General features: G+C 49.3%; 2 protein-coding genes across 3 annotated transcripts in view; both read left to right on the top strand.

The window, feature by feature from the left end:
• The window catches only part of LOC122386758 (serine/arginine repetitive matrix protein 1-like), a 35,322-nt gene extending 18,881 nt beyond the window's left edge, over positions 1-16,441 (top strand). Inside the window, exons 2-6 of the mRNA XM_043376305.1 lie at positions 3,158-3,407; positions 5,433-5,534; positions 13,781-13,938; positions 14,381-14,530; positions 15,108-16,441. Coding sequence (XP_043232240.1) covers positions 3,158-3,407; positions 5,433-5,534; positions 13,781-13,938; positions 14,381-14,530; positions 15,108-15,276 — 829 coding nt within the window. The 3' untranslated portion in view covers positions 15,277-16,441. The remainder of the gene's footprint in view (positions 1-3,157; positions 3,408-5,432; positions 5,535-13,780; positions 13,939-14,380; positions 14,531-15,107) is intronic.
• Positions 16,442-17,123: 682 nt separating this feature from the next.
• On the top strand, positions 17,124-24,161 carry LOC122386732. Of its 2 annotated transcripts, none has more exons than XM_043376237.1 (4): positions 17,124-17,217; positions 22,530-22,830; positions 23,095-23,171; positions 23,597-24,161. In XM_043376237.1, the coding sequence occupies exons 1-4, from the start codon at positions 17,180-17,182 to the stop codon at positions 23,679-23,681; spliced, it is 501 nt and encodes a 166-aa protein (XP_043232172.1). In that variant the 5' UTR covers positions 17,124-17,179; the 3' UTR covers positions 23,682-24,161. The 2 variants fall into 2 exon arrangements, 1 of the variants encoding a protein (XP_043232172.1); XR_006257433.1 differs by having other exon boundaries at positions 17,172-17,217; positions 22,663-22,830.
• Positions 24,162-25,200: the final 1,039 nt, after the last annotated feature.

Below are 25,200 nucleotides of genomic sequence, written 5' to 3' on the forward strand. Positions count from 1 at the left end.
TGAGCCCGAACACAGCTGCCGACCGGATGGAGTGGCACACAGTGACACAGTGTCAGCGTCAGTGACGGTCATACAGTGTCGTTTTGTCAGTCCTCGTGACACAGTGTCAGTGTCATGCCCGGCACGCAGTGTCAATGTGTGCCGACCTGTGTGTCACACAGTCTCAATTTGAGTCTCACCCAGGTCTGCAGGGCGGGGCCCGCATCACAATATTCCGAGATTCACAACCTCCCAGGATTTAAAACTTCTCAGGCTCGGCTCTTCTCTCGAGCTGGTTCGGTCAGTCCGACGAATGTGAGTCACCTCTCCGTGCTCGCAAACATGTTTGCAGTATGTAAAATTGATCGAGCTTTGCTATCGCCGAATGCGGGCTGCTTCTGGTTGGTCGAGGAGGCGAAGTGACTGGTCATTGTTTTGCATTGCCCGAATAGATGGGTTGGTAGGCCCGGTGGCGTTTGGGGATGCCTGTCGCTGCTGGGCTGGTTGCGCCACACCACACGGTTGATGGCTGCTATTCGGTAGCTGACTGGTTATAAGCAGGCTGAAAAGGCACGTCGGCAAGCGGACGAGCTGGTCGGATGGGTTGATTGCTACTGGAGCGGGTAGAATCACAGGCTGAGATGATTGGAATTTCGTGACCTCGGGGCGAGTCTGTCATCCGTGACTTCTGCTTGGCTCCGTGACACGTGCTTGTACCCTCTGACACATTGCAGTCTCGCTGCTGCTGAGCCGTGAGCCAGCGACCTGGCGCTGAGTAAGCGCACGGTTGCAGATTCCATGAGATGCTCTGGTGCCGAATAAGTTGTCTCGCTGTCCTCTTGGTATGGGGTGGCGACGGACGACGAGTATGTCTCAGCTGTGTGGAACTACTCTTGGTGCGTCACGACTGAAGTATGACGACACAGCTCCAACAGCTGCATGAAACGCCCCTCGGGCCGGTGCAACATCACGAGGTCGCATTGTTCTCTCGGTTGCCAACGAGCAGTCCACACTCTCGAGCCGACATTTGACTGTGCCAGAGCTCAACTGACAGCGGTGCCCTCGTCTGCACCGGATCGCAGCTAAGGGAGGGGCGGGTCACGGTTCTGGCATTCCTGAGATGACCATCGGTCTAGAGATGCCGCTTCGTGGCACAGTTCCCTGACAGTTGCCTCAGTGTCCTCTGTTGCCTCTCGCTGAGCAGTGACGGCCGATGTTGCTCCCTGACTCCTGAGTAACACCGCCCACTGGCAGAGGCGGCGGCGAGCCGGTAATGACGCAGCTGACATCATCTGGTGACTGGGACCGTCACGTCAGTTTCGTGAGCGACCACATCACTCACGACTGTCGGTATCTCGGCGGTCGTCACCGGTTCGCGGAGCCGGGCATCGTTCCCGAGTGTGTCGTAACTTGTCATCGGTCACTTAGGCAGGCTCTATCAGCTGTGACTCATAGTCAGCCTGGTGGACGGCGGACGTGTCTGCCAGGAATTCCACTCTCCCCTGCTGTCCATCAGAGGCTAAACGGCCGACTCCGCCCCCGCTAAACGGCAGCCGGGGGCACCCATTCAGATATTCGAGCTAAGTACACTTGTAAACGCCCTCACTTTAGGCTAGTATGAGGTATTCACCCGCCCACCACTGTGGCTTTCATTGCACCCGCGTCGCTTCCTGGTAGCCCCTGGCAGCCATGCCGCCGTCAGCCCTTATCAACCCCGCTGTCCAGCCTCCCTCGACTCCACTTTGTTCGGGCGTGAGCCACTCCCAGTCTGCGGTTGGTCGGTAGCGGCACCCTGCTGCGTCGGCAGCCCGTGGTCGACCCACGGTGTCCCTCGCCGTACCGCCGTGGGTACCTACCGCCTACAAAGGAAGCGCCGTCGCCACCGCCGGCGCCGCCACTGCCCGCGACGCTGACCTTGCTCGCTAATTATGTCCGTCTTATGAGGGGCGCGGGAACGGGGAGTGGCGACTGAGCTCCTCATGGGCTGGAAAACGCTCTTCAGTGTGGCCAGATGGCACGGCCGGCGGTGGCTAAAATTAACACAGGGAGTCACATGGCATACCCGGGAATGTCCTGTGTTTTTGCCTCTGACTCAAAATAATAACCCGAAGTCAGGCTTGTTCTGGCCTACAGGCTACTAATAGCGGTCATTGGATTCCCCGTTACGTCATCGGCCAAATTTTGTGCCAGGAAGCCGGCCGGTGTGTCGCAAACTGTCACACCTGCTGATCTGTCACCGCTTCTGTCACCGACCTGTCACCACTGCCGCTGTCGGTTGACAGACTGGCGACAGCGCCGTCCCAAACTGTCCTGTTAATAACCTCGGACGGGTTCCGGCTGACTGTTTACTGAAGCCGCTCTCAACTGTGTCGAGGCTGGCAGCGTTCCTGGGGCCGGGGGCCGGCACGCTGGCCATATAGCGCTGCCGGCGCTGACTTCAAAGCCCGCTGGCCGCGATTGCTGGCCGGCTGACTGGCTGGGCAACTGGCTAGAGGTGCTCCGGTGCAGGTGGTCGGTTTGAGGGACTCTGGTGCCGACCGTGGCGGTACAATCGGTGGCGCCGAGCGCCGGCGGTGGTCGGTAAATGGGCGACCGTGCTGTTAATAACGGACGGAGCAGATGACGGGACCGGAAAACGCACCGATGTTTGTTAGTTTACGGTACGTGATGGTTCCGGTTTGTAAGAGCTTACCGGCTAGAGGAAGGCGGGGAGTTTCACTGCTTCAGTTTTTGTTTCCTGATGTTCTGGTTTCAGAAGTTATTACACCGCCGACTGTGCGAGTTATTGACAGGCCGTTGTTGTTTATTGTAATGGGTCATTTGCATCGAATGTCTGATGGAGCCGTGACAATTAAAGGATAGCAATAAGCAGTGCACCCACTCAAAACGACTCGATCGTTTACGTATGCAATGAGAAATGATTTTTTCTTAGTGATCGGTAACTGATCTGATGAGCAATTTGTACAACTTCGACAGCCTTTTTTCTTCCCTCAGTTCCCTCATTACTTCGAATGTATGTATATACAGCCACATCCTGGGTTGATCGCCGCATCGTTGAACCCATTCACGTCCGTGTTTGATCGCTGCTCACGCTCAAATCCCCTCTCCGTGCACTCCTATTTCAACGTCAGCCTATCAGCACCTCCCATCTCTAACTCGCCCTTCCTTGCGTTTGCAGCACGCAGCAGGAGGAGAACGTTTCGGCCCACGAGAAGAAGCAGCTCAGCTCGAAGGAGGAGCTGATCTCGTTCTCGCCGGCCGAGGACACGCTGAAGAAGCGGCCGGTGGCGCCGGTCGGCCCGAGCCAGGCGCCGCCGGACGTGGCCCCGCCGTCACCGTCTCCGTCACCGACCCCGCCCCAGACGGCCTCGTCCGCCCAACTCTCCGGTCAGGAGCAGAAGACTCAGGAGCTCATGCTCCAGGAGAAGGTTAGTGCCCGCGTGGGTGGCGGCCGACGCAGCTGTGTGCATACGAAGTGGGTAATAATCCGTTTCCTGCCCCCTGGACGGGTGTGCGAGAATTGCTCCCCCCGGGGCGGGTCCGTGAGGCGGGGTGTGACCGCACTATGAGCGGGTGGCCTTATGTGTGCATGGCTGGGGCGGCGGCTGACTCTGTTCTGGATATGGTGTGCAGGGTGGTTCGCAGGGCGTTGCGAGGCTAGCTGTCTGTGTATGATGTTTGACAGACATGGAAGGCGCTGGTTAGCACGATAGCAGCTGCGTATAATCAGCGACTGAATCAAACGACCGGCCCATAAAGGGAGACGCCGCGGACTGAGCCAGATATCTGCTTATCGCACGTTATACTGAGCATTTACCACCTGGCGATAACCTACTAAATGATGTTCTGAATAGGCGTTTGTTTATCTGAACAAGTCATCAAATGATAACGCTACTGTCCGAAATAGCCTTCCACCGGCCGACTTCAAATGAAGCCGCCTGGTTAAAGTTGATTAAAGGAAATAGTTCACTTTCACGAAATTATTTTTTTTGCAATGGATTTATGATTTTTTATGTTCAAAATGATCAGCAAAGAAAATAAAACCTATTTATAACAAAAGATTATTTTCTATATTTTGATATAAAAAGAACTTTTCAGTTTCTGTAAGGCACAGGCGATCCAGTATGAAAAGAGCATGGGTTCCGAAAATTCTTCAGAAACTAGAGAAATTATCGCGGCCACCGGCATTTGGGCGATCTGCTGCTGCTGAATGTCCTTATTGATCAGTACGAGAATTTCTCTTGAGTTCTCGTAGATAATTTCACTAGTTTCTGAAGAATTTTCGGGACCCATGCTCTTTTCATACTGGATGCGAATATATGCAAGGCACACATCCTCAACGCAATACACCTTTTTCGGGACGAGAAATAGAATATCTTTGCCTAGGGTGATCGTTGGGCTGTAAAAGCTTCTGATTTATGCTCGTCTCAGCCCAAGCTACGGAACTGCTATTCCAGTTCAAAACCCATGTTAAAAAGTGAACTATTTCCTTTAAATATCACTAAATCTCAACATTTGCCTATTGATGATGCGTGTTATCTTGCATCTAATGGGTGTCATAAAATTCTAGTCTTTAACTTTGTTTTCAAGACTCGGCTGATGTGCTGGATCTGTTCTCAGCTCATTGTGACTAACAGGTGTGCCGTTCAGATTCTTAGGCTGAAGTGAAGGTTTTTCGGGCTTATAGTCGCACCATTAAAAGTGAAAGGGATCATCAGGTGATCTCATCAGTTAGTACTTACTCGTCCTTTTACGATCTACATATTTTTACACTCGGCTCCCGGCAACGAGATGAAGCAGACGTTAAATTTATTTCTGCAAACATTGGTAGAAATAAAGCGATTTGACAATGGTATGTTGAAAGCTGAATTTATGTCGTCTTCATAAACGACAGAGCATATAATTGTGGTTGTCAACTATTCATTACCATTTCATGATTATTTTCTCGGCATATGTAAAAAAAATGTCCTGCATTTCTAAGTGATGACTCCTCGAGAACAATAGCCTAGTCGGTATTATTCAGTCAGTAGGCCGACGGTCTGACGTGATGCCGCTATAATTTGGCTGCGGTGTGCTAATTCGACGATAGAGTAACCGATGGATGGAGAAAACCTTCCGAGCGGATCTATATTAGGCTGTCAATGTCTGTCAATCGTTCCTCAACTTCACTCCAAATTACCTGTCATCCACCGACACCGGTCTAGGGTCACGGCCACTAAATTCAAGTGGTTATTACATTTTCAGACCTCACTAGCGCATCCTGCCCTCGGCCTTTGTTTTAGAGCACCGTGTGAACGCGTGAGCTCGATTGCCTCGTCTGTCTGTGTGGGCACGGAGTGTTTGTGTGCTGAGTGTGGGAGCGAGGGCGTGCCTATTTACGCCTGACTGTTGTTCCGATAGTCATCACAGTGTTTGTGCCTGCCGCACTATCTGTCTGTCTGTTCCGATTACAGCTGCTGAAGCGTGACCGCGAGATCAAAATGCTGCAGGAGACGGTGGCCAAGCTGAAGCAGCAGCTGGCCGCCTCGCAGTCGGCTCAGCAGAGAATGGCCAAGGTGAGCAGCTCTCACCCGTCCCCGCTGCTTCTCACCCTGTCTTACCTCCTCCACTTCTCACTCATTTCCCACCCACCCGACATCCGACGACAGCTGCAGTCCTGCTACCACACCCTGTAATCAGTGCTGATTGCTCGCGGAGCCACTCAGTCAGCCGGCGCCGTGTGTAATGAGTGACGTATGACCGCTGCGTGACTAGGTAAATAGCGCCGTCTCCGGGAAACTACCGGTCAGGATACAGATGTGTGCAGCCTTCCGCACGGCAGGCGCCGGACGTCAGTCAGACGGGGTGCCGGGCGGGACGGTACCGCCTGCTAATTGGGATAGGGTTAGGCTTTATGCTGTGAGTGGGGATAAGCGGAAAAGACGGGATTTATTCGAAACTGGGATGATGTCAACTGTGAAATCTGATGGAACGGGTTAGTTTGTGGTTTTGTATCTTATGTTATTATTTTGCCGTTTTTTCAGTTATTCGCTCGTAGATAAAGCGGTTTATAAGCTGTGTTTACATTGCCAGTGGGTGATGTCTCCTAACATTGATTCCATCATCGTTAGCTCGCTTTTCCTCGTCTGGTAAGCCATGACGACATCGCCTTCATTAGCGCAGTCTAAAACTATATTCCTGTAAAGTAGGGGAGAGCGGGGCCAGTTGAACCACTTTTTATATATTGACATGCACAGCGAGATCTAGTTGTCATATCGAAAAATGCACAATGCCATGAAAAAATATGCTCTTTTGGCTTTATTTTAAGATATGTAAAATTACGTTTCAAACATATTTTGCTGCCAAACGCATGCTTTTAAAACAGCTCTACGCCCGTTTCAAATGACCCCGATGCGAGGGTCAATTGAACCAGCCCATGGGGTCAATTGCACCTATCCTTAACAATGGGATGTTTTCCTCTTTAAGGCCACTTTCTTAAGGAGATATTTTGTCCGGTTCACTTTTCCCAATGCTACATTCAATAGGTCGTTGGAAAGCTAAAATTGCAAAGTTCCTCATAATAGGTGACATAAAGTATATAGACTATGGTAAAATGGGCGGATGAGGAAAATGAGAAATATCTCAGGCTATAGTGTGCTTTCAAGCAAAAGGCTGGAGAAAAAGGGGTCAAAAATTGATCTCTATGTATGAAACTACTATTTCAGTTTAAAAGCTCATTTCAAAGGTGGACTATTTCCTTTAATGTTTACAGCCCCTGAACAATAACCATTGCAAAGGTCACCGGGGTCCATTGAAACGGCCTGTGGCCCTGTTTCAACTGACCCTCAGAGAAGCGTTTCAATTGACCCCATCCGCTCCCGCCATCTCGCACGCGCCGTAAAGCACATGTCAAACGAGCTGGAGGGCATGGGTGTAACTTTGTATACTTTCGAGGTCCCATGTGGGACCCCAATGCCAACATTTGGGACCTCAATTGTCATTTTGGGACCCCAATAGTGGAGGCCCCCGAGACGCACCAGCTACTTTGCAAACGGAGGTCCGATGTTCATATAAAAGGTTCTCGGTTTAAATAGGAGGCCCCTTGGACAAATCGGAGGCCCTGTTGGACAAATAGGAGGCCCCCTGAACAAGTAGGAGACCCCCTGAACAAGTAGGAGGCCCCCCGGAAAACAGGAGGCCCCCTGAAGAAAAAGGAGGCTCTCTGGACAATCAGGAGGCCTCCTGGACAAATAGGAGGCCCTAGACAAATAAGAGGCCCCTAGACAAATAGTAGGCCCCATGGACAAATAAGAGGCCCTCTGTACAAAAAAGAAGTCCCCTGAACAAATAGGAGGCCCCATGGACAAGTAGGAGGCCCCCTGCAAAAATAGGAGGCCCCCTGGACAAATAGGAGGTCTTAGACCTAGACAAACAGGAGGCCCCTTTCACAAAAGGAGGCCCCTTGTACAAATAGGAGGCCCCATGGACAAGTAGGAGGCCCTCTGTACAAATAGGAGGCCCCCTGCAAAAATAGGAGGCCCCCTGGACAAATAGAAGGTCCTAGACCTAGACAAACAGGAGGCCCCTTTCACAAAAGGAGGCCCCCTGGACAAATAGGAGGCCCCTTTCACAAAAGGAGGCCCCCTGGACAATTAGGAGGCCCCCTGAACAAGAAGGAGGCCCCCTGGATAAAGAGGAGGCCCCCTAAAAATAGGAGCCCTCTGGATAAATAGGAGGCCGCTTGGAAAATAAGAGGCTACTTTAACCAATAGGAGGCCCCCTGGACAAATAGGAGACCCCCTGAACACGTAGGAGGCACGCTGGACAATAGGAGGCCTCTTGGGCAAAGAGGCCCCCTAGAAAAATAACAGGTCCCTTGGACAAATAGGAGGGCAAATAGGGGACCTCTTGAACAAATAGGAGGCTCCATGGACAAGTAGGAGCTAGAGGCCCTCTGTACGAATAGGAGGCCCCCTGGACAAATAGAAGGCTCCCTTAACAAAAAGGAGTCCCTTCAAAAAAAGGAGGCCCCGGGACAAGTAGGAGACCCTTGGACAAATAGGAGGCTCCTGCACAAATATGAGACCCCTAGTCGAATAAAAGACCCCTGGATAAATAGGAGGCCCCTGGACAAATAGGAGGCCCCTGAACACGTAGGAGGCCCCCTAGATAAAGAGGAAGCCCCCTGGAAAATAGAAGCCCCCTGGATAAATAGGGGACCTTCTGGAGAAACAGGAGGCCTCCTGGACAAATAGGAGGCCCCATAGACGAATAGGAGGCCGCTTGGACAAATAGGAGGCGCCGTTAACCAATAGGAGGCCCCCTAGACAAACAGGAGGCCCTCTGTAACAGTAGGAGGCTCTCTGTACGTACAGGAGATCGGCGCTCGACCTGTAGAAGCTTAGCTGTATGTACACTAGGAGGCTCTCTGTGCAAGTAGTCGAAGTAGGAGGCTCTCTGTACTCTACCTACAATTACAAATAAGAGGCCCCCTGGGCAACTTAGATGCAACACAAATCGGAGGTCACCTATAAAAAAGCGGGACTTTGTTGGAATACCTGATTTAATAAATTATTTTCCTGATATTCAAATTACTTAGGTAATCCTCGTCCGCACATGGGGGGGGCAGTGGTTGCCATCCCCCCCGCCCTAGGTAGTTTTGTTCTGCTCTGCACTAAACATTTTGATTGCTAGAAGTCGGATGTTTCGTATAGCTGCTGCTCTATCCTTTTTTAGCGTCCACTGAAAATTTCAAGTTTCTGTGGTTTTTGGTTTCGGAGATATGACCTTATTCTTCAGGTAATGTCATAACCCAAATGACAAATACCCAATATCTTGCGTTGGCGTTGGGTCTTGTGAGCTTTTGACACCTTGATTTCGGCATTTTTGTCAGTCTTACCTCCCACCTATCATGGAACATGTTCACTAAAGGACATGATGTGGAGTTTGCTAATGTAATAATTGAATGAGGACTTTACTCCACAAGAAATCGTTCGGGTCGGAGCTTTCGAATTGTATTACAAAGCTTCGTCAGCGTATCGTAATCGGGTTCGGGGGTATCGGTCGCAAAATTAAGGGCGAACCCGATTACGAACCCGATTACGATACGCTGACGAAGCTTTGTAATACCTACCATTCGAAAGCTCCGACGCGAACGATTTCTTGTGGAGTAAAGTCCTCATTCAATTATTACATGGAACATGTTGTTCAATGATGTAGAGATGCCAGGGTCAGGGTCAAGGCCAACCGGTCGTCTAAAAATATTGCGTTTTAGGCAAGCTGAATTTACTTTCGTGAAGTTTCTTTGACTGTATTTTTGGTAAAAGCTTCTCAGTTCATGATCTCATGTAATATGGACACATTCACAATCGGTGCACACATCAGTATACACACAGACACACACAGACATACAAACACATGTCATTGACCTTGAGCTAACTTGACCTGGAATGACCACAGCCAGCAAAAACCTAGTCGGATAGTGTGACAAAGAGGTTCTAGCTGGCTTGGCATCACAATACGGCAGCGTCATCGGTATATGATGAGCAGCGCACGTGATATTCCAACGGGCAACGGTGACCCCAAACAGCGACATTCTTTAGTTTGACCTGAACTGGAAGGTCAATGACTGACCTGATGAGGTAAAATTGGTATCATTGGATTCGTCTCTTCCCAAAGAATCTGTTGCTCTTGACCGCAAGGCTTAAAATCTTGTAAGAAAAAATTGTGGTGATGTCGAATAAGATACCTACACAAGCAGCGGGCCAACCCATCATATACCGATGACGCTGCCGTATTAGTGCCAAGCCAGCTAGAACAGCTCTTTGTCACACTATCCGACTAATTTGCTGGCTGTGGTCATTTCACGTTAGGTCAAGGTCAATGATATGTGTTTGTATGTCTGTGTATGTCTGTGTATGTACTGATGTGTGCACAGATCGGTTTGTGTGTCCCTATTACACTTGATCATGAACTGAGAAGCTTTTACTAAACATACAGTCAAAGAAACTTCACGAAAAGTAAATTCAGCTTGCCTAAAGCGCAATAATTTTATATGACCTAAGTTGACCTTGACCCTGACCCTGACATCTGTACATCGCAGAACAACATGTTCAATGATAGGTGGGAGGTAAGACTGGCAAAAAAAACCGAAATCAGCGTGTCAAAAGCTCACAAGGCCCATAGCCATCGCAAGATATTGAGTATTCGTCATTTAGGACATGACATGACCTGAAGAACAAGGTCATATCTCCAAACCCAAAAGCCACAGAAACTTGAAATGTTCAATGGACGCTGAGAAAAAATAGAAAAGCAGCTATACAAAAAAAAAATCAGGTTTCTAGCTTTAACCCGCGAGTTGCTGGGGGGGGGGGGGCGTTAAACGCCCCACTTTTGTCGCCGGGCCATAGCATAAAAACGGCGCGCTGCAGGCGCGCCAAATTTTGGGTACCAGTAGGCAATTGATTGAAGTTTATTGTGACAAAGTTTCAAAAAAATCAGTCGGAAAATTTTTTGAGATATCGAGGTTTTAGTGACGTCATGATTTCAGAGTTTTCGACCAAAAACGGCATATGTTCAAAAAATCATATGAAATCACAGAATAGACATACAGACATGCCGTAAAGGCCATTACACTGCCAATACCATGAACAATCAAATGGCTATCTTCGATTATTGATTATCGTTCCGCATTTTCCAAAATCTTGAACTGAACCTTGGCAATTTCTCGTGACTACTTCACGACCATGATACATGCATTTCTTAAATTGAACTTTTTGAGCCAAACACGTACAGTGTACACATATGATAAAATGAATGTCACCATCGTGTTCTACGCCCCAAATTACCCATAAAACATGTGCCACAGGCTGCGAATATCAGTTTCGATTTTCGGGGATATGTGCTTACCCGGTTGACCTGACCTTGACCCTGACCTATGCTTGACTGACCCCTACATGGAGCTGACACTCTTGTAGGCCTTATATGATGAATTGTGCACCGTTTTGACAGAGTTTATGACGAGAGGCGCCCATTGCGAAGTCCTGAAGTCCATGCTACTGAAAGCCCGATTTCAGGTGTTTGACCTGACCTTGACCCGACCTGTGACCTCAAAATTCAACTTTAAAGTACTCATCTGAAGCGTCTCGTCGCGTTCTTTCGTTTGCCGCCTCGTGCGTTTCGCTGCGCCTATCGGTTCTCGAGTTTTCGGCTGGGGGCGTTTAACGCCCCCCCCCCCCCCCCAGCAAACGGTGGGTGGCGGATATACCCCAGCAACTGCCGGGTTAAAAATGTTAAGTGTAGAGCAGGAAAACTAACTTGGGGTGGCGACCCTCCCCCCAGGTGCGGGCGAAGGTTAACCCTCACACTTTCTGGGGTCGGCTTACGGCTAGATTCGTTGCGCAATGCTGTGCCGTTAATTTTTTCTATAATAAAGGCATTGTGTTTTATTGTCAAAAGTGAAAAAGCCAGAAATTTTCTTCGATTTCGGATGCCGCGGAGGATATTTACATACAATGTCACTCTGCTGGCCTGGATCCACCAGTAGGGTCAGGTGGCCTACCATTTCTTTATCAATATCAAAAAAAAAAAATCATGGCATCAGAGCTGTGACGAAAAATAAGTGGCCTAAATTCGATGAGAAAACTGGATTTGGGGGTACCCCAGGTTTGGCTTCTGAGCCTCTGGTCCCCCAATGAAAATTTCTTAGAGGGTGCCCTGGCGTGGTTCGTAAATTACCGCTTCCGCAATTGGAGGCCCCTAATTGCTTGGAGGCCCCCACTAAATGGAGGCCCCCTTGGACGTTTGGGACCCCAATGGTGATGTCAAAGTTTCACCCATGCTGGAGGGACTGCATCATGCTGAATGAAGGGCCAAATAAGGTGTTATTCCGGAGCCAGGAGTTCTTCTTTCAGCAAACAAAGGTATATGAGATATCACAAAATATTCATAAAAACGATTTCTCCCAAACGCCCCTCAAAAACACAAAAACAAGTGTCAAATCAAAATTACCGTCCGTTTGCCGCCCAAATGCCGTTGACAAAGGAAGTGGTCGAGCGCGGATGCGCAGTGGTGTCGGCAACGCCATATGTTGCATACTGTTGAAAATAAAGCCATGTTTCATCTGACCCCGTGTTTCAACTGGCCCCGCTCTCCCCTATAAACGGTGATCATTTGCGACTGAAACCCATTGACGTCTATAGTTTTATTGAAGCCCACGGCGGTCGCGCGCCTCGTGTTCGGGGACCGTTTGGGATCGAGGTTAGTCATGTAAACAGTGTGTGACGTTGACATTGAGTCGGTATGCGGCTTGTCAGCTCACGGCCAGACCTGTCGCCTGTCGTTGGCCGCAGCGGTGGGTCTCTAATGCCCCTGTCGCCCTTCCAGCGACCCTCCCCTTCCGCCGTATCGAGCCTATGACTCACTGGCACAGACAGACACACAGACAGACACGTGCGCTCAGGCTGTGTAACTGCGGAGGGCGCACATTTCACGGCTGGTAGCAGATTATTGACGCTGCAGAGGGGTAAAGTGGTGCAGTGCACAGCCATTGCAGAGACGGAACCCAGCCCTCAGCGGCCCAGACAGACGTCTTGTGCAGAGCACGGTGCCGCTTACACGGCGGGGGCGGTTTCCTGTTTACTCAGCTAATGTTATGGGCAGATGTATAAACACTGGGGCTATTCGTATGGCCATTCATTGCTCTCTTATCCACCGAATGGTTTGCTCTGGATGTCATGAACGGTACAAACCACACACGCTGCTGAATAATGTGTCTTGTTGCTGGGCGGGTGCCGGAAATGATAGGTATTAAGATGATCGACTTTTCACAAATGATATCCACCTATCACGATGTCCGCTTCTTTCTTATGCCCCGCAGCCGTGAGTGTCATAGCTACCGCGCATCGAATGGGATGTGCAGTGTGCAGTGTGCACCCGTGTTGTGGCTCGATCGATCCACAAGCAGCCCCCTCCTAACCCTTCCCAGCTGTTGGTCTCATCAGACTCGAGTCTCTCTGACATGATTATGAGTTATTTGGCCCACCCTGCTGGCGGAAACTCACAACTCACAGGGAGCTCCGATGAGCCGTGCGTTCTCCCTTAGCCAGCGCACACCGGAATATCCTGACCATGTGCAATGTCGGGAAGTCCATGGCTGGCAATACGGCTGCAGACTGCAGACAGGCTGGTGGTTTTAACGTTTGGCCGTTTCCAAGAACGGATGCTATCTTTCCGTACTTCGAAGTAGCACCAGCGTAGCGTGCTGGGGGTGGAATGTGTCGGTATTTTTTATGTGTCGGAGACGACTATGCCATGCTGTTTCCTTAGCACGGTTCGTCATTCTCTTGGATTAGAAAAGAGGGTCACCGATTTGCTAATCGTCTAAAACAGGCACTGATCAGCTCTGCTTGTCTCGCTGGTCTGTTGTCTCCATGCGTCTCCTCATCTAACCACCTCCCTCCTCGGTTCATTGATGGTCGAGCGCCACTCGTCTGCTTGCCTCCACGGGTCCCCGCGTCTCTGTCCGTCTCTCTCATCTCTAACCGCCTCCCTCTTCCTCTCTCAGGTGGTAGAGCGCCACTCGTCAGCTTGTCTCCTTGTGTCCCCGTGTATCTAACCACATCCCTTCTTCGTCCTCTTTTAGCTGGTAGAGCGTCACTCTTCAAGGTGTCTCCATGTCTCCCCGGGTCTCTGTCCGTCTCTCATCTAACCTTCTCCCTCTTCCTCTCTCAGGTGGTAGAGCGCCACTCGTCAGCTTGTCTCCTTGTGTCCCCTTGTATCTGACCGTCTCTCCATATCTAACCCCTCCCTGTTTCTCTCTCAGGTGGTAGAGCGCCACTCGTCAGCGCTGGCACAGCTGGCTGCTAGTAAGGTCCAGCAGGAGAGCCAGCAGTCACAGCAGCTGCAGCGACTGCGAGTCGAGCGCGACGAGGCCCGAGAGGAGGTAGCCAACATCGAGACCATGTTCGCCGACCTCCACCGGTTAGTGAGATTTGTATGGACAGAACGTGGATAACGGATATGTATAGGAGACTTGGACGGGACGTGGGTATTGGATATTGACGGTATGCGGATATTAGACATGGACGGGAGACAGGCAGTTGGTTTGAGGCCACTCGTGATAGGTCGAGTTGTTTATTCGTGACCTATAACGAAAACGGTAGCAGTGCATTCATACCAGGAAGAAGTGGAAGAAATACAACGCTTAAGATCGTGTTTATTCTCTATGAAACGTTGGGTTAAATCTCGGATAGATAAGTTTATACGAAATTGTTGAATGCTGTATACATATAAGATGTAACGAAACGATAAGCTGTAATGTCCGTTTTAGGTTTGCATCCTTACGTGCCGTCGACAATATTTATGTGACGTTAAGTGGCGATCTCTAAAGAAGACGTTTAACCCTCTCGTTCTCTCCGCGCAGTAAATACGAGAAGAGTAAGGCGCTGGTGGCGGAGAACCGTCAGAGCAGTGAGCTGGTGTCTGCCGAGCTGGACCACGCGCTGTCGCAGGTGTCGCGGGAGCAGCAGCGGTACGACATGCTCCAGCAGTACGCTGAGGACACCATGCAGAGGTGAGGGACGAGGGCTGAGGAGAGAGGGAGAGGGGAGAGGGAAGGGAGGGCTGACAATACGAGAGGAGAGTGGAGCTGAGGGAAGGGGCCAGTTGGTCAACTGATGGAAGAGGATGGCGTAGGTATGAGCTGATCATATAGGAGGGAAATTTTGTTTGTTTACCGTAATACAGACATCGCTTCCGTTGCTGCAATTGAAGGCTCAGTAGAAACATGGGTAGGTACGTTTTTTCAACAGCTTAGTTTATCCTGTAGGTACTTGATTCCGTCACTATCTTATCGCACTATTGAGGTTACAAGATATGTTCAGGAGAATCCATGATTTCAATTCTATGATTCTTCTCAGTCGAAATCAGCACGCGATAACCATTCAGAAGCTTGTCATTTTTACTGGGGCTTATGTTATCACACTCAATCGTATGCCTATGATTCAAGCCGCGTCACTCAACTTTGAGTCTTATGTCTCCACTTTTCCCGTTGTGTAACAACATCTGTCTTTCTTTGGACCTTGAGAAGACTCCTTAGCTAAACTCGTCTCATTATCCGCCACCTGACCTCGACATGTCATTCTCCTCAGGCTACAAACGGACATGGAGCTGGAGCAGAAGAGCCAGGAGACGGAGGCGTTGCGGATGTCGGCGCGGCTCCAGCTGGCTGAAAACAGAGCCACCAAATTAGAGCGAGAAAACCAGGAGGTGACCGCCATCTGTGACGAGCTCATACAGAAAATGGGAGGTCACCGGTGATGCCGCGGCTGGCCCGCCGCGACATCTATATTAGTCAAACAGTGCTTGCATCGTTAGTCGCTAGGTGGCGAGCCGACTGCGATGCGAAGTGCCTGAAAGACAGCGCCGCAGCGGGCGTGCGCTGTAGCATCCGTGGTGGTTGCTCTGGTGCAGCAGTCGGGGACGGCAGCTGAGCGCAGAACAGTGTGAACGATCACCAGACGCTGCCGGTTGAGAAACGCTGCGCTGCTTCGCTGCTGCGCTCGCTCGCGCTGGCTGCTGGCGCCCTCTTGTGATAGTTTTGCGTGTGCCGGCCGTCCGGCGGGTGGGCAGCTTTGTGAATGGGCACTGTGAATGTGAGCGAGGCGCGGCGCGTGGCTCATTCCTTGTACTCCACGCGCTGAGACGTCGTGGTGCTATGTCGCGGCTGCCCCGTGCAGCAGCGGAGGTGCTGTGTTGGAATTGGTGCTATGCACGGTGGTTTTCTGTTCGCTTGTATTCGTGTTGTTGAGTGCTAATTGGTCGGGTCGACTTGGGGGATGAACACTCAAAAATAGTTTTGTCGAAAATGTTGGAAAACAGTTGGAATTTGAAAGCAGGGTATTTAATGTTGTAGGAAGCAGTCTTACTTACCGACAGCTTATACTGCGCCGTCTTGCGCTATCGTATGGACGTTTTAATATGAATCTCACTGGCGCCTGTGTATCTTTAAGTGCTCGACTATTTGCTGACAATATCGTCTAATTATTTGGATTTGATTGAGAAACCAAGGTGCCAAGCATCGTCAAGTAACTTAAATCCCGTCTTTTTCAGCTGAAATATTTTATCCGTCGTTATACTGATGTCGTACACGCGAACCTTGTATCGCGTTCACGTATCCTAGATCATGACTTGTCTCACTGACTGACTCTAGAATTTACGTGTATCCTTATGTGAGTCATTGTGAGTCCTGCATAACGTTAGTCTTGTACCGAACTTTGACTGACCAACGGGCGTGCCCCGCTGCGAACTAAGCTACATATGCCTGTCAGGAAGCGACGTAATGTTACGATCTTCCTTTGCACAACTGTAGTGAAGGTACGCGTCTGCGTACTACCTATAACGGCAGTTCGGGTGTGCACTGCCGTGAAGGCATGTGTCTATGTTATAGCTGCGGTGCAGACCGGAAATACATGGGTGTACCGATGCCCCGGTGTGTTACCGAGCGCGTGGAGTGTTGGCCACATGTCGCTCGTGCTGTCTGTGAGAGGGGCGGCAATTACACTATACTGAGCTCGAATCACAGGGCGAGCTGATCTTGGGTATAAGGATGAGTGGGATCGAGGTCTTACAATCACTATTTTGCCATAAGATACTGCTCATAGCGGACACGTAGCCTCGGCATATACACATGTAAAAGTCGAGACGGACTTTTGAAACGATGTTCCTTCCTAGCCCGGGTTCGGACATGTAAGGGTTAGGCCAGGCCGTTATACCTTCCGTGGCAGTCGTCTTTTGGAAATTTCATTTTATGGGGTTTGCCGTAATTTTTAACGCTTCGAAATTCGATTGTTCTCGCCATTTTATAATCAGTACCTAATCCTTATCAGACACGCACTAAGTACAAAATCATTAGGCCTTTGTCCGCCTTCCCCAAGTACGCACTGGCCAATGTCTATGTGCTGCGAATACATCGTCTTCGAAGCCCAAACTGTATACTTCTGGCCTCTGGGCATGGACCCGCCCCAAGCCGAGACCCTGTGGAACGGTGACGTCACTTAGCGAGCTCAACCAATGGGAGTCCGTCCGTTCAGTGACGTAGCTCCGGGCACCGGTAGGCGGCTGGAAGGAGCGATGTTCAGGCGACCGGCAGTAATTCTTCCGTCAGTTTGGAACGGTGGGCTGCAGCGATTGGGGAGCGGTACCCAGCCTCCGGAGGTCCAACATGGGCACACATGCAGCGATAGAGGACGGATCTAAACGGTGAGTGTTACCTGTGCTCGGGAGTAAAATTACAGATTAGTGACGATTTCGAACTACGAACTCTTCATTTTATATCATTTAGTGTCACATTTTATGAGTGGTTACCGTCACATATGACATTGTATGCAATTTTTCTGTACCTTTTTTCAACAATATCTTGACATTTTGGTTTTGTTTAGCCCAACGTTGGTCTCCGACTATTTCTCGCTGGACTTCACCGTACCGATTATTTTAGCATTTCGGTTATTCTAGGCCGAACTTATTGTCCTAAACGGTGTCCGTCAATGTCGTGCACATTTAGAATAGAACATATCTGATTCTGCCCAGCTCAAATAGACTTGAGCTTCGTACACAACAGCGCCCTTGGGGCGAAGAATACGTGGTCCGTGGTCCATACCACTTGGCGGTAATCCAAGGCGTTTTGATGGGGTCAACGACTCAACATTCTGAGCGATTGACGTATAATAGAAACATGTTTTACATCAAAATTGACCGAAAATGACGTCATTCTGACGCCATTGTCAGCCTTCCTTTTAGGGTCTCCACATTTTCATTTTGTCAGGATGTGTAAAATTGATGTCCAAAGGGATTTACAAAGTTTGGTGACCCTACTTGCCTTCGTTCAGGAGATATGGAGAAAAGAGGACAGGGGCCCGCAACGGGGCGCGGGTTAACCTATTAAAAATACCTAAAAGGTAAAAAGGACTCGTGTGACTGAGGTGCGCAGCGACTTATTTAATTTAAGGTCAAGCAAACAAGATGCTTTGAATTTTTCCAGCAATATTATTCACGAGTGCTAAGATTTATTTACCCACGCCATGCTGGTGGTCTAAGTTTTCCGTGTCGTGCTGGAGGGGGTGGGGCGTTTTCACGCCCCCACACCTATAACTGGGCTCCTGGGCCACGTAGCGATATGCGGTAGGCGGTAGGTACTCGAAAAAGCGTCAAAACTATTGCATGAAATAATAAGGTCAATTTTTAGGTCAGGTCAGAAGTCAGGTCGCCAGAGGTCATCAAAGGTCCAATTTTGCCTATATCAACAATTTTCGAAAAACCGGCGCATTATAACTCGGGAACCAGTAGAACTACAGCGCCTCGGAAAAGTTTACCTATTCGGAAGCCCTTTTAACGCTCTCCCGGAGTGTGGCCTCAGATTCGACATCAGGTCGGTGGTTTAGTCTCCAGAGGGCAAAAACTAAAAAAACGTTAAAAGTATTTATTTTCTGCAATAACTTTTGACCCAAGAGAGTCACGGCATTATTTTTGCGAACATCGTGTTCCTCACATCGAGACGCGGCGAATCCGAATGAATTATAATTTGACCTGGAAAAGTCATTTGGAAGATTTGACTTCAAGGTTAAGGTTATGATCTGACCGGAAAAGGGCATGTTGCGATGCAGTCGATCCGTTTCGTCGAGCTGAACACATCTGAGGTGTTTTCACTGTTCACCGCTCTAGCATGTCTCTATCAAAGGTTAATGTCAAAGAACTGGTGGGGACTTTGGACCTGAGATGACCACAGGGTACAAAGAGGGGTCAATTGCAATGCAATGTCAGGTGCAATTTTCCGATTCAATGTGGCATTGTTACCGATCTATACCGATGCTAGAGTGTTTTTTTTTTTCATTAACTTGTAATGGAGAGGTCGCAAAATTGACTTCACCTTAGGTTTCAGGTACCTACCTATCGAAATTCCGAGAAAAAAAAACATTTTATACATACTGATACTCTTAACAATCGCTGAAAGTTTCAAAGCGATCTTTCAGTCGGTGCAAGCTATGGCGAGCATTGGAACTTTTTCTGAAGTAAGGTCACTTGATGTGACCTGGTAACCTGACCTTGAACGACCCGGGTTCGAAATTTTCACAACATGTGCAGAAAAGATTCATGAACAGGTGCATCAAAAACGCCGGCACTGCACAGTGCACGCCGCCGTTTTTACATATACGAGTATTTGCGAAAAAATATGAGGAGGCGTAAGAACGTCCCCCTCCCCCAGCACGTAATGCTTGGCTAAAATAGTAACATATACTACGCACTGGTAACTATAAATTATTAGAGCTATTACTGATCTCGACTACGATCTGCATTGGTAGCGAATTTGGTCATCGCAAGAACGTTCAGGCATTGCGAAGTCTCTTTTGCCTTTTTTAGTGGCCAGTGTGGCCTTAACTTTCGTTAAAGGCCTCGCGAGGAAGACGGCGACCTAACTACGCCGTGCGAGGAAAACCGGCCGACCTAACTAAAGTCGGTGGCCACTTTATTGCCAGGCAACATAGAGATAGTGCGTCCATTTGCCCCCATGAAAGTAGCTGGAGCGTCAGTGAGGCCGCGGTATCCCCGAACAAGCCCCACCTGTTCAAACCTAACGTTGGTTACCTCACTCCTGCGTCATCTAGGCACTGGCTGTTGACAGATACATAGGCGAACCCTCACGCTCTCTATCAGCGGCGATTGCTCTCGTTTCAATCGACCGCCGCCCCATTAAGCGCCATTTGTGGAATCCGTAAACACGCCTCGATGATCTAAGGTCCGGGCATCTCACAGACGAGAGCAGAGCGTTCACACCTCTAGATGAAGGACTCTTATCGGAGGCTGCAGCCTGCGGGCCTCAACGGTAGCTAATGCACTGTGACGTAATGCACTAAATCACCAGTGACGTCATCCGATTTAGTGGAAGAGACGAAGAACAGTGGTCCAGTCCAGGGTAGGTAATCTGTGCACGTAAAATATCATGGGTATAGGTACGCTGTAAAATACAAATAAAGCGTGTGATTCCCTTACGGTCGCGTAAATTATATATAATTTAATTATATATAATTTACGCGTCTCGTCCACTAAATCGGATGACGTCACCGGCCAGTGCATTAGCTACCGTTGAGGCCCGCAGGCTGCAGCCTGCGATAAGAGTCGCTATTAGGAAGCTTTTCGCTCCCAAGCTTCCATGGGTCAGCCAGTTTTACAATTAGATATGTACCCTTTCTTTTAGTTTGACTACTTTGGTGCTTCATCCGCATTATCGCATGCACCCATACGACACAATCGACTTAAAACAGTGTCTCTGAATCTTTTTTACTGGTCGCTCTGCGATGCTTTAGTGACTGCCACCGTGCTGCGCTCGTGCAGTAGGTACCTACATATGTATGTAGGCGGTGAAACCGGCCATCTTGGACCGCCAGCCTCGCTCTGCGACTGCTGAACTGATGGCTGTTTGCACGCGTGTTGTGAGTGTGTCCAAACAGGAGATATATCACCGTTCGGTGGCGTTAAAAATGACAACGGTCTATTGTGATCAACAAGCAATAGATGACTGTGAATGTTTTACACGCACTTTGAGTAGTGAATAGTACCTACAGTATGGGGATGATCGAGTTAGTGGTTGAATGACTTAATCTGGCCTATTAACTGTTGACCGATTTCATTGAGAGTCAAGTAGGTACTGCATTTCACCCATCGATGTGTAGGTATTACGATAAAATATCTCAGCAGCTGGTAGTCTTTTTACCAACTTCGCTGGTTTGCGGAGTAGGTATCCGTTGCCTTCATTGGAGATTCAGATAAAAAATTGCCTTTTCTTTTAATCGCCATTGATAAAATAATAAAAAGCATTTCATGTGGCCGAGTTTTACCCAACGAAACTAAAAACACCAAGCACCGTATAGACGCTAACGTCTCAACGAAAGCAGTAGCCACTTACCGATGTCAAGCGCACAAAGCTGTGCACTTCCAATTATCACCGAAATCAGTCGGCCGTCACTGAACTCGCTCATTAACAGTCTGATTTATTGGCTACGAGCACCTGCACTGACATCGACTGACGTTAAACGATCGCGGCTCTGACACTTATTGGGCGATAAGAAGCCACCGGTTCTTTTTGTTGGTGTTTTGACAGCCAAAGTGCACATGTGTGCGATTTGCATCAGGCTGGACCGGCAAAAGGGCGAGTGACTTGCTTATGTTACATGTTGCCGCAAAGTACCTTCTAAGTAGCAGTATTCTGACATTGCAGTGATTTATTACGGGCGGTAACGTTTTGTGGAATAGCTAGCCGCTGTTTCCGTTCGCATGCACCTTATCTACTGGTGTTACACATTTTAGATCTTTCACTGAGAACTTTTAGAGAAAACGGTAGTCTATTACACACGAAACTCATCCAAAAAGCACGGTCTCATAGAATGCAATCATGTATGTAAGGTATACCTACCTATCTTTTTTGCTACCAGTGCGAATCGGCAAACGGGAACGCATGCATTTCATATGATCTTTATTTTATAAATTTCGAGCGTATGATGGAGTTGAAGGGTTGAAAAGGCCAGAAGCCCAGATACACTAAGAAGTCTGCCCAGGCCCATAACCTGTGTCCCGTACCATCCGATTGGTCAATTCCGCCTTGAATCAGCACCTCCTGTGCCCTGAAGAGTTACCATTCGATCACCGTCTTGTCGTTAGTTATATATGGTTTGGGAAAATCACAATGCAAAACAAAAGCAAGGTGAATGGAGCACATTTTTTTACTTTATAACCAAGTCTCCAGAGCGTCCTATTAGGCTTCAGGCACCGTCCAGTGCCACCATGCCACTGCCAGCAGTGACACGCCCTGGGAACGGCATATCACGGCGACGCCATTTGGTGGCACGGTCGACACGCGCTGCCATACGGTCGGCACGACAGTGACCTCTGGTGACCTCTGGTGACCTGTAGAGTGACCGCACTGGCCAGCTCGGCTCCGGTGACTGGGAACCGAGTAATATAGGGGTGTGGTGTGGTATTCGGAGGTCACCGACATTTGTGGCTGCGGTATGGGGTGTGAAGAGATGAAACTGCGCTACCGGTGGCGGTTCACTCGAAAAAAGATCTAAGTGCTAAATGACCATGGCATATGCAATGCAAATGCATCTACGAATATAGCAGTGATGAATAACGGAAGATGAAAGCAAAGACTGGCTGCTCTACGTCATTGCATCTTGTTGCTAGCACTGCTTCCTTGAGCTGCGTAGTGCATTGGAGCTATGGAAAGTAAAGGAACATAGCATTAAATTACAAACTTCCGATCGGCTTGCTTGATGTGCGGTCCCACCAAAGGCGAAATGGCCACAGTGCATGCCGGCGGCAAAGGAGAGGCGTGCTCAATCGTACGCATAACAATGTTCTTCGTGTGGGGCCTGCACTTTGTGTGTTGAATTGCAGATGCAAGAAAAACAAAATGGAGCTGCTTGATGACATGCATTCAGGTCACGTAGGCATGTAGCTTGGTACTGCGATATGTCGTTGCGTGCTAAAAGCCTAAATAAAATCCTTTCTGTGATTGACAGATTCGCATCTCCGGATCGATACACCAGCATCTCTCCTCCACGACTCTCTCAGCTGTCTCCGAGCTCCTCCCTGGGCTCCCCTCCCTCTCCCCACGGCTCTCCGCTGTCCGCCCACCTCTCCCTCTCTCCTCAGCTGTGTCCAGCTGTGTGTCCGCAGCTCTCCCCGAGCCGCGAGCTACCGCAGCTCTCTGAGAGACAGCTGTCCGTGCTGGAGGCGAGCTTCCTTGTGAACCGCAACCCGCGCCACAGCGACCTGCTGCTGCTCGGCGCCGAGCTGGAGATGGACCAGCCGCAGATCAAGGTAGGGACTGGGCGGGCTTCTTGTAGCCGCTCGCGAAACTAAGCGAGATCATTCCTTTATATGTGACCAGTGATCTAAATATGTAAGCATATGCTCGCACACCGTTATTACGAGAATCAAAAATATTCTCAAAGTATTTTGACCTCAAGATTTCCCATTTAAGTTCTTGGCACTGCTTCATAATTAATTATTCCTCGTGATGGTGATGAAAGTGCGTGGCCCAGATGATCAGCATTGAGAATGTGAGCTCGTGTGTGCCAACAGCGCTGGTTCTGTCACCGCCTGGCCTGCTGGAGACAAGAGCAGGGTCTGCAGCCCAACGGACGCCGTGTGGACATGATGTGAGATAGAGTTGCAAAATTTCCCTACCGCACTACCGGCATGCCGGTAATTTTTCACTACCGCAGGTTTTTTCGTGGTATCTGGCATGTCTTGCCGGTAGCATGCCGGTATTTTTGATTTTGCACAAAAAATTATCAGCATATGATTCAAACTTTGGACACTAAGAGGCTATTGAATTGTAATAAGTTGGACAATGGGTGGCTGTTGGGTGGGGCGGTTACTGAAATTGCCAAAATGTGGCATCTCATGTAGGGGTAAGCCAGAATCAAGAATGCAGGTTTTTTAGTATGCCGGTAATTTGGCGGTTTTTTTGCTTGGGGCGTGGTAGCATGCCGGTATCCCAGAAAATGTTTGTGGGGCGGGGCGGTGCCGGTAGCAGCCCATTGGGAAAACTTTGCAACTCTAATGTGAGACCTCGCCTCAGAACGGACGGCGATCGGGACTCGAAGAGGCTAAACAGAGGTGTCAGTGTTGAGGTAGCGCAACGTGACATAAAGAAACGCCACTGATGTTACCTGACAGCAGAGCGGCGGGTGACACTGCTCTCAGACGCGGTTACGAGACGGTACAAAAATAATTGAAGAAAAGGTGCGTGCAGATTGGAAGGACAGATCATGCAACGCCCGAATTGTGGGGACTGAATGAAGCGAGTAGCGACACAGGTGTGTTGAGTGTTGGCAGTTGCCACACGTGCGTTACGATGTGGTGCGAGAAGTACCGTAGTGTATAAACAGTAAGCACAGTATAGAGAAGCCATAGAAGTAAGGCTTTGGGGGAGCGGTGTTCAAAGTGACCATTGCATGATGTTTTTTTTCATGCGGTGGCAGTAATGTGGTAGACACCGCAGGCTCTGTGTGCACCTTGTTGCAGACGTGAGACGCACAGCGTATGGGACACGTATGTTTCACTGTCATGAGTGATAAGTAAACAACTGGCGCAGGACTATATGAACTACACATAATTTCCTGATAAATTCTATCGATCATTTTTGTCACGCTTGATTCATCGACATCATCGCTGACCGGATATTTTATTTCATAATTGATATGATTAGGTATCACTGAATGTTACCTACTCTGATGACCTGTATTACTTTATAAGACGAATTTGCGTAAGAAAATGGATAAAAATTGGGAACTGCGCTGGCGAAATATAGGACTTTAAATGTTTAATTTCATTTATTGCTATCCCGATCCCGACAAACTTATGAACTTGAAGCCGCCAGAAGATAAGGCAGTAGATATATTTGTGCAGGATTCAAGGGTCAACTCAAACTTTCAGAGTCCTTGATTACGTGGTCGTGGCCCTCGACCTTATTCACTAGTGGGCATCTATCAGTATCTATCTTTAGCCACCCGTCAGTCATTGGCCTAATGCGAGAATTGCCCTCTCGCCATCTACACAGCGGAGCAGAGAATGGGCTCAGGATGGTTCTGCTCAGTACCGCCAGGTGGCACTGAGCACCCACGAGTCGAGGGCCAGTGGCCACAGAGAGCCAGACACATTTTCTGTGTTCGACACCACTGATTACATGAGTTCAATTGCTCCAATCCTAATTCCGGCTCCGACCGTCATTTTGAGTTCAAGGTGGATAAATAGACTTCCGATCTGTCGCTTCCATCCTCAGGATAGTCATCTCCTTCTCCTCCACGCCTTAACCCCATGTTCGTTGCTGGAAGGGCAACTTTATCCCATGCGGGATAGCAGCAAGCCCGTAGCCGGGTGCGATGAGTGTCAGGAGGCTGGCGGACTGTCGACTGCGGTGGATGGGCTGGGTGGCCTCAATCGTCCGGACTGAGCCCATCCAGTGCACTGGATGGGCTCAGTCCCGACGACTACCCAGAGTGCCCGCCCAGACCAATGTCGTCCCCTATATGTTACTATATGTTACTATCATTCTCATTCCTCCCGACTCTGATATGGCCTCGTTAGACCGAAAGAGCCCAACTCAACAAAACAAACAAAATTGTCTTGGAATTCAACTATGATTTTAAGCAGCCTGTAGTGGTCACCTATATATGGCCTTGG

The sequence above is a fragment of the Amphibalanus amphitrite genome, unplaced genomic scaffold (assembly GCF_019059575.1).
Source record: "Amphibalanus amphitrite isolate SeventyFive unplaced genomic scaffold, NRLGWU_Aamphi_draft 000261F_arrow, whole genome shotgun sequence".
Taxonomy (NCBI): domain Eukaryota; kingdom Metazoa; phylum Arthropoda; class Thecostraca; order Balanomorpha; family Balanidae; genus Amphibalanus; species Amphibalanus amphitrite.